This window comes from Rhinoraja longicauda, chromosome 16 (assembly GCF_053455715.1).
Source record: "Rhinoraja longicauda isolate Sanriku21f chromosome 16, sRhiLon1.1, whole genome shotgun sequence".
NCBI lineage: Eukaryota > Metazoa > Chordata > Chondrichthyes > Rajiformes > Arhynchobatidae > Rhinoraja > Rhinoraja longicauda.
Genome location: NC_135968.1, coordinates 22,972,074 through 22,981,343, shown reverse-complemented (window position 1 = coordinate 22,981,343; position 9,270 = coordinate 22,972,074). Strand labels below are relative to the sequence as shown.

Sequence of the window (9,270 nt, the reverse complement as noted above, 5' to 3'; positions counted from 1 at the left end):
CAACCTTTAAGTAGCTTATTTTCAATTACCACAAGCACGTGGTACTGTTGCAAATGCGATTCCAACGCCACCCCCCTCCCTGGAAAAAGAAAATCTATACCCTACATGTTAAGTGCTTTTTGGTTCTGTTTTTGCAGTGAATGCACTCACATATTTAATGAGGTTTAACCCATCCCCAAAGTTCACATGTAATGTGAACTGTGTGGACTGAAAAGCTATAATCAAAATATGACTGCACAATTTTTTTTTTTTTAAATGAACACGTGCCATCATCTGACAACTTTTCACTTGAAGCGTCACACTCCCCTCACTCCCGCCTCTAGCCGTTCTGCCCGTCCCCTCCAATTAAACGAACACCAGCCCCTTCCATCAGTCCACCAACTATTATAGCCTCCCCCACCCAACCCTTACGAAGCGTTTGCGTCCCCTTAAAGAAACATTAAACAAAAGTAAGTTCAGGTATTGTAAACAAAAATTCTTGTGACATTACCACAGAAATAGATTTGAATTAGACATGGGGCAGAGTGTAATACATTAAAATATGGGTTGAGATTAGATTACCATTAATAGCAAATAACACATTTTATATACATTTACAGTTTTAAAATAAATAGAAAAGAAACATCACAGGAAAATCATTTCTGAGGCATGAGATATTGTAATAATATTTAGGAAGTGACGGGTTTTAGTTGCAGAAAGGGTTTCACGAGAGGTAGTTTTACAGCAGAGTCATCTTTTCAAAATCTGTTGCAGTTCTGGTTACACTATCAACCTGGTACACCCCACTAAAGATATTTATGAAATAACATTTTGAATTGATATTCAGTGACCTGGGTGATGAGTGATCCCCTACAATGTTACTCACCTAGAGGGACAGAGATCTCTCAGCTCTTTCACTATGATCCCCATTTGATGGCACTGTTCCACAAACTGTTCCATTACTGTGTAAGCCTGCGGCACATCTAAATGGATATCTGGAATTTCCTTGTATACTCGCTCAAAACCCTGCAATTGGAGAAACTGATTTTTAGAATTAAACCGTATATTTTTCTTTCGAAGCAGGAGAAACTTTCACATCTTGTAGTAAAAATGCTATCAGAGAGGTTTCATTATCCATGCATGCCAGCATGGATAATACTGATAGAAAACAAATTAGAGTATTCATCCTCTATATCTCGCAGCTCTGCTCTTGCTCCCCCTCCCCCCATTCATAACAAGGAAAGGACAGAATCCCCCTTGTCCTCACCTTCCACCCCATCAGCCAGCGTATCCAACAAATTATCCCTCAACATTTCCATCACCTCCAATGGGATCCCACTGCTGGCCACATCTTCCCATCTCCTCCCCTTTCTGCGTTCCCTCCGTAACTCCCTGGTCCACTCGTCCCTTCCCACCCAAACCCAGGCACTTTCCCCTGCAACCGCAGGAGATTTAACACCTATCCCTTTACCTCCCCCCTCGACTCCATCCAAGGACCCAGTCTTTCCAGATGAGAAGAGGTTCACCTGCACCTCCTCCAACCTCATCTATTGTATCCGTTGTTCCAGATGTCAACTTCTCTACATCGGCGAGACCAAACGCAGGCTCGGCGATCGTTTCGCTCAACACCTTCGCTCAGTTCGCCTTAACCAACCTGATCTCCCGGTGGCTGAGCACTTCAACTCCCCCTCCCACTCCCAGTCTGACCTTTCTGTCATGGGCCTCCTCCAGTGTCATAGTGAGGCCCACCGGAAATTGGAGGAACAGCACCTCATATTTCGCTTGGGCAGCTTACAGCTCAGCACTATGAACATTGACTTCTCTAACTTTAGATAGTTCCTGTCCCTCTCTTCCCCTCCCCTTTCTCCCACTGTCTTCCTGTCTCCACCTATATCCTTTCTTCGTTCCGCCCCCCGACATCAGCCTGAAGAAGGGTCTCGACCCGAAACATCACCCATTCCTTCTCTCCAAGATGCTGCCTGACCTGCTGAGTTACTCCAGCATTTTGTGATACCTTCGATTTGTGCCAGCATCGGCAGTTATTTTCCTACATATTCAACCCAAAACTCATTTCTCCTTCCAAGGCAGTGCTTTCTGTTTCTGTTAACACTGTTTTCTTCTCCCTCACTTTGCAATCCCTCTTCTACATCTTATTTAGAGGAGGCAAAGTTCATTTTCTGACATCCAGTCTTCAGCCAGTCTTGTGAAACTTAAAAGCACAATAAGTAAGCTAAATTGAGCTGGAAGCATCAGCATACACCAGTGTTGCCCAGTAGGTGGCACACTTACTCTGTTCATTTGGTCCACAGTAATGATAGATTCCCACAAGGATTTCAGCATCTTTAGTATCATTTTAAAAGTGGTTTCCCCGGTTGATTCAAGAACCATCACGATAGCCTAAACATTAAAAAAGATTGTCATGGTTAAAGAACAAATTACTTAAACATTACAATATTACCCAAGCTAATTCAAAGGCTTTCCGTACCAAAATGCAAAGAAGTTATGAATGTTTTATCCATTCCGTGAAATTATTTAAGTGCCACGAACTCTAGCTCTCAATGATATGGCACTTTGTCTTGAGATTAATCTTTCAGAATTGAAAAATTCAAAATATACATTTAAACATTTAAAACATTTAGACAGGTACATGGATAGAATAGGTTTAGAGGGTCGTGGACCAAACACAGGCAGGTGGGACACTTTGGTCAGCGTGGGCAAGTTGAGCCGTAGAGTCTGTTTCCATGCTGTACGACTCTCTGACGATGTAAAAGTGATTTTTTGGTGTATTCATCCTGGGAGGATAGGAAGCTCAGTCAATTGATAAGATATTATTTTGGATAATAAGAAAGTGAAAGGAGGTTAACACTGCGAAAGCAAGGTAACGGATCAGCCTTGTGAAGGAAGGAACTGCAGATGCTGGTTTATATTGAAGATAGATCGTTTTGGTCCTGCCCTTGCCACCTGAAGGAAATTACTATTCCTTTGTCTCCTTGCTAACTAAATATAGTATAAGGTGAAGGAATTCAAACTAATTCTCTATTATCTCAAACACAGCCATGGATAAATAATTGAAAGCAAAGATGGTTCTCATCTATTGATCAAAAAGAAGCCACAAAATGCTGGAGTAAATCAGCAAGTCAGGCAGCATCTTTGGAGAAAAGGACTACATGACGTTTCAGTTCAGAACCCTTCTTCAGTCTGCTGAAGGTAGTCTGAAGAAGGACTCCGACCCAAAACGTCACCCTTTCCTCCCGAGATGCTGCTTGACCCGCTGAGTTACTCCAGCATTTTGTGTTTATCTAAAGGATCAGCCTTGATCTCATTAGATGGCTGAGCAGGCACAAGGGTCTGTATTAGCTTTTTCCTGTTTCTACTTACATTCTTAACAAGCAAATACATACAGGCATCCCCAAAACACATTTGCACATTGGCCCCAGATAATTAGGATTGATACGCATTTTGATTATGAATTAACAAATCTATACCGCACCATCCATTTACAGCTTAGTGCTTGGGAGTAGCAATTGATTGAAAACTTGGGTAATAATAATTGCATTATTCAGTGGCAGATAACCAGAACTATCTCTGGGTACTCTGCTGCCACGGACATTGAAGACATCGCCATTCAAAGTCGGAAATTGGTAAGAGGTAGATGTGGCCTGAGGGGACTCTAGAATTTTAGCTGTTCCCATTTCCCTGCTTTCAATATCATCTTGGCATATTGTTATCTTCAATCCGTTCTGGCCTCAAACAAAATTGATTACTTTTAAATCACCCAAATCCAAAACCAAACTATTGCCTTAGTTTTTGATTATCGATATTGAACTTCAACTATCCATTTTCTTGATAGTATTATCACGGTGCTTGGAATTCAACAAATTATTGCTGCTGGGATAAAATCAGCACTGGAAAGGTAAATAAATCTAATAATTGTGGAAGTAATTTGGTTAGAACGTGTGATCAAATCTTCGAGATAGCAAACAGTAGAGTTGACAGCCCAGACATCAGCCCTGCAGAGTGACAGCTTGCAGCTAGAGTTCACATATGAAATCTGCAGAACCATATCAACTGCAAAGGGCTTTGAATAATCACCACTTGCTCCAATTGATTCAAAGATACAGCAAGGAAAGAGACCCTTCAGGTCACTGTCCATACCAGCCATTTATCACACTAGGTCTACGTTATCCCACTTTGGCATCCACTCCTTATAAACTGGGGCCAATTGAACTACAAACCTGCACGTCTTTGGGATGTGGGAGGAAACGGGAGAACCCAGAGGAAACGCTGCAGTCACAGGGAGCACATCAAACTCCACAGGCAGCACCCAAGGACAAGATAGAACCCAGGTCTCGGGTACTGTGAGGCAGCAGCTCTACTGGTTGCACCACTGCTAGATTAAGTGTTGTACAACCATTTAAAATCCCAAAGCCATTATGGATTAATTGTCTTTACCCACCAACTGTTTTTAATCAGATGCAGACCTCCCAACATTTGATTTTACAAATTCAGAATTTTACATCAAAATTCATAATATGGCACGCAATGCAGCTTTTCAGCAAAAAAAAGTATGCACGCCAAATACGCGTAGCGCTACATTCACGTGTGAAAAACAACTATTATTTCCAACAGTCTGTAGTTCTTGGACTACATGTACAATGTCAGGCCTATCATGAGTATATTCTACTATTATAGAAAGGTTATTGAACAGAATTACTTTTTACAACAAATACAATTTTTTTTGTTTTGTTTTTTCTATTTTGCTTTTTCCTTACACAGCCCAATTCTCTTGGTATTGAATAAAAGAACAAAGGTCATAAAATGTATGACTAAGCTATGAAGAGTTTCATTGAAAAAACTGCACATATCTAATTGAATTGAAGACATACTTGCTCCAGTGGTCTTCAACAGCAAATCACAATGGTCCATGTCCCCCCCAACCCTACTCCCACCCAGCCCCCCTCTTCCCTCCCCCCCACCCCCACTCTCCCCCTCCCTTCCTCCACCCCCCGACCCCCAATCTGCTGCCCCACTGCCCCCCCTCCCCTGCACCCTAACCCCCTCCCCCCCCATAACATCAACAGGCCTCACGCTTCTCAGCGAGGCGAGGCCAGTGGCGAGGAGAGTATAGTGGCAAGGCGAGACCAGCGGCGGGGCGGGGCATGTGTTTTGCGGAAAAATGTGAGGCGAAATCAGAATGCCGGAAATGAAATAAGCGGAAACTTTCCGCCAAATTCGGAAGCATTGGGAGGACAGCAGATGCATAATATTTATTTACTTATTTATCTATTTATTAATTTCCCTATGTTCTCAAAATCTCTGTAAAGCGTCTTTGAGTATATGAAAAGCGCTATATAAATAAAATGTATTATTATTATTATAATGTCCGTAACCGCTACACAACATATTATCCAACTTCTTCTAAAAACTTTTAGAATCGAAATGCTCTTAATATGGACCCTCATTTATTTCCTTGTAGTGCATCTTCAAACCAGCATATATCCTCATGCTAAAATCTTATTATAATAATCTTTCTTAATTGTTTCCTCCTTCTCCTCATTGCATTATGCTGTTAAATATTTCCTACTGTTCTTCTAGATCATATTTTACCAGCACTGTTGTCCATTTTATTATGCCCCAGTACTACTTTCATCTTCTAAAAAATAGCTTTTCTCCAATACTCTATAGACTTTGACATGCTGACGTTCATCTCAATTCTTGTACTTTATTGTATTGTGATCACTATTGCCATATTTGCCTAATGTGAAGAAGACTTGATCCATGGGGTACCTTGTACACAAGCTCGTGGTGAAAGTGTGGCACTTCAAGTTCCCGCAGGCAACGTTCAGCTTCTCCTACATCTCCAGACACTTGGTATTCCTTCAGCAGCATGTCAATCTGGCAGAGGAATGATGAGGGGTGTAAATACATACTATAAAACACACTACTGCAACAAATAGATTTGATGAATCTGTCCAACCAGCTCTCAAATCAGCAGTCTGAAGAAGCACCTCAACCTGAAATGCTACTTATCCATGTTCTCCAGGATGCTGCCTGACCCATTGAGTTACTCCAGCACATTGTGTCTTCTCAAATACCATCTGTGTAAGGAAATAACTGCAGATGCTGGTACAAATCGAAGGTATTTATTCACAAAATGCTGGAGTAACTCAGCAGGTCAGGCAGCATCTCAGGAGAGAAGGAATGGGCGATGTTTCGGGTCGAGACCCTTTGATTGCTGCTATTAACCTTACAAATTGGCAGATAAATTGTCGCATCTAAGTTCTGAGAAGTTAACTTCAAGAAAATACCAAATAAAATTCTCTCGTCCAAATATAACTATGGAAATTATCAAGTAATCAAGTTTAATAAAATATATTTGGATATAAATTTGGTAATGCAGCAAATTGAGGGATATGGATCATCTGTAGGCTGAGAAGAACAGGTTAAGCAGCCCCATGTTAGGCAAGGACAATGTGGGCCTAAGCCTGTTCTGGTGCTATACTGTTCTATGTTATGTTGTATCGAAGCCAACTAAAGACTGATGCAGGAAACAGCTAACCAAAGTTTACATGCATCAAATGTCTACTTAAGTAGACAAGTATAGGCATTGAAATCACATTTTGCAGTGTATTTCCTCAAACCATAGTCAACAGAACAAAACTAACAATCCAAAAACATTACCAACTTATATTGTGCTTTTAATGTAGTAAGGCACCCAAGGTGCTCATCAGGTTACCAAACAAGAATCAAAACTAAAAATGCTTGGGCAAAGAGTTATTGGCAGAGTTAGACTTTAAGGCACAGACTTAAAATAGGAAAGAGAGATTAATGTGGACAAGGTTAGTTAGGGAATCACAGTGATGGAGAGATTGAAAGTGGTGATTTTCAAAAGACCAGGTGCTGAGGAGCACTGCCACATTAACAATAAATGGTGTGAAGCCAGGAAGGACCAACATAAAATAATTAAATCTAATGGCAAAGATGAAAGGTGCAAAAATGAAAACTAATTTAATTTTGGATTTAAATTGAAATTCCACATTGATCTCAGTAGAAATCACACAAATTTCATCCGAGTATTCCCATTTTCTCCCACATGCTATAGAAATATATTGGTAGATTACTTGGCCACTGTAAAGTACCCCTCATATAGGTGGAACGGGATGGTGGTTGTGTAGGTTGCAGGGAAAATTAGTGGAGAAATTAGATTGCTCTATGAGCTGCAACAGACTCTTCGGGCTGAATAGCTTCCTTTTTGGGCAGAAGAAATATGGAAACATTATGTACAGAACTTTTATGTAGTTGAGTCACAGACAACTTCCCTTTTGTTCATCAAATCCACTTTAAACTTTTACAATATTTAGCTTCAAGACTGCAGTCAATGTCTTAAATGGCACACAATATCCTTTCTCCTTAAATCTTAAAGAGGAACATTGAAGAAGTACAACAACAATTAATTTAACCGCGATCTACGTTAGACTGTGAAAATCTCATCCCAGTTTTGTACATACAATTACACAAGCAATCATGCTTTCATTTGAATTACACCGCAAGCACCTCTACAAAAATAACTTCCCAATGTACCTCTTGGACAAGCTGTTCAACGGGCCTTTGTCCACCTCCCGTTCCCCATACATTGTCCAAACGCAGACCACCCCTCTTCATACTGAGCAGCACGGTTGCTCTACCTAAAGCAGCTCTATGGAAATGGGAAACAAAATGGTGCTGTTAACCTCAATCAACATTGGCCTCAATTCAAATAGATGACATTTTAAATTATCCAAATCTGAACAAGTGAAACTGTTATCAATGTTTTTGATTATATTGAATGTCAACTATCCATTTTCTTAATATTATATGCATCTCTATACCTAATAATGGACTCCAAATGCACAATTTGTGACTCCTATAATACCTACCTGGCATTCTCGCAGTCCACCTTTCCTTTATAACTTTCAATATAACTTTTTGACAGGATTTCATCTGCCACAGCCCTTGCGATGAACTGGCCTACCAGCTGGAAAAACAAACAAAATTGCATTACTCGTTCTATTATGCCTTTTCATTAAACTGGAAGACACAAATGTATTTAAAAATGTATCTTTAAAAGTTTTTAAAATGTATTTTTGTTGCTTTCACTACAATGGAAGGAATAAGTACAGCAACAAAAAAATCTGAATGTTCCTATGCTGTACCTTACGTTAAAATCAGACCAACCTAAAGAGGAACTTTTGAATTAAGACCATTTTTCTTATATTAAATTGAAAAAAGTCGAGATAAAACTGGATCACAAAACCAATTTGATATTGCAAACCTTCATCCATTACAAAATTGTTGATTAATTTCAATTAATTATCTTTGTGATGGTAACATTAAATGCAGGAATAAGGGGAAATAATTTTGCTTGCACCTGTGGCTTCTTTACACCAAAAATATTAGTAAATCAAAGAAAAGTGAAACTGAGCCAAGCAGAAACTAACACAGATTGTAACGGTCAGTTTACAGTTTACATGGGGTGTGGTGCGGTTTAGGGAGGGAATTCCAAAGTTCAGCCACTTCATTACACCTCTCCCTGCCATCCAATACAATGCAGTTAAATTCTTCTCTAACAAAGTATCATAGAATCAATGTAACCACTTCTGAATTTCTGCTATCATCTTCATCACATATGGAAACTGCAGAATTGCGAGTGCTTTTAATTCACTGGTGCTTGCCATGTTTACCCAATCTGGCTACCTGCCAATGATATTCTGATCAGATTCAATTTCATTTAAGTCTCACTGCTAAAGGAGCAGAGAAACCCAAAGGCTTGTAGGATAGTACAACTAGTTCTGCTATAACACGTCTCCATTGTATATAACATAATTGATGGGTATGGGAACACCATTTCTATTGCTGAATTGGTTAAAATGTGATTTCCATTAGGAACCAGGGAACCACTTAAAGAATTACTTTGGAAATTGATAAGCAGGGGGAAAAAGCTGTTCTGCAAAACAACAGTCTTGGGGGAAAAAACTGTTTACATGTAACCTCCCCACAGTAGTCAGAGTGATGCAATGTGGAAGCAGGCCCTTCGGCCCAACTCGCCCACAACTGGCCAACAATTTCCCAGCTACACTAGTCCCACTTGCCTGCGCTTGGTCCATATATACCTCCAAAACTGTCCTATGTACGTGTCTAACTGTTTCTTAAATAATGGGATAGTCCCAGCCTCAACTACCCTCCACTGGCAGCTGGTTCCATACATCCAGCACCCTTTGTGTGAAAAAGTTACCCTCAGATTCCTATTAAATC

At 40.2% G+C, this 9,270-nt stretch overlaps 1 protein-coding gene across 1 annotated transcript in view; it reads right to left on the bottom strand.

Annotated features, from left to right (window-relative positions):
* Positions 1 to 384: 384 nt before the first annotated feature.
* Positions 385 to 9,270, bottom strand: part of pdcd4b (programmed cell death 4b) — a 33,310-nt gene continuing 24,424 nt past the window's right edge. The window contains exons 6-11 of the mRNA XM_078412719.1: positions 7,896 to 7,993; positions 7,561 to 7,675; positions 5,767 to 5,874; positions 2,269 to 2,376; positions 866 to 1,005; positions 385 to 427 (exon numbers count right to left, since the gene is read on the bottom strand). Coding sequence (XP_078268845.1) covers positions 385 to 427; positions 866 to 1,005; positions 2,269 to 2,376; positions 5,767 to 5,874; positions 7,561 to 7,675; positions 7,896 to 7,993 — 612 coding nt within the window. The remainder of the gene's footprint in view (positions 428 to 865; positions 1,006 to 2,268; positions 2,377 to 5,766; positions 5,875 to 7,560; positions 7,676 to 7,895; positions 7,994 to 9,270) is intronic.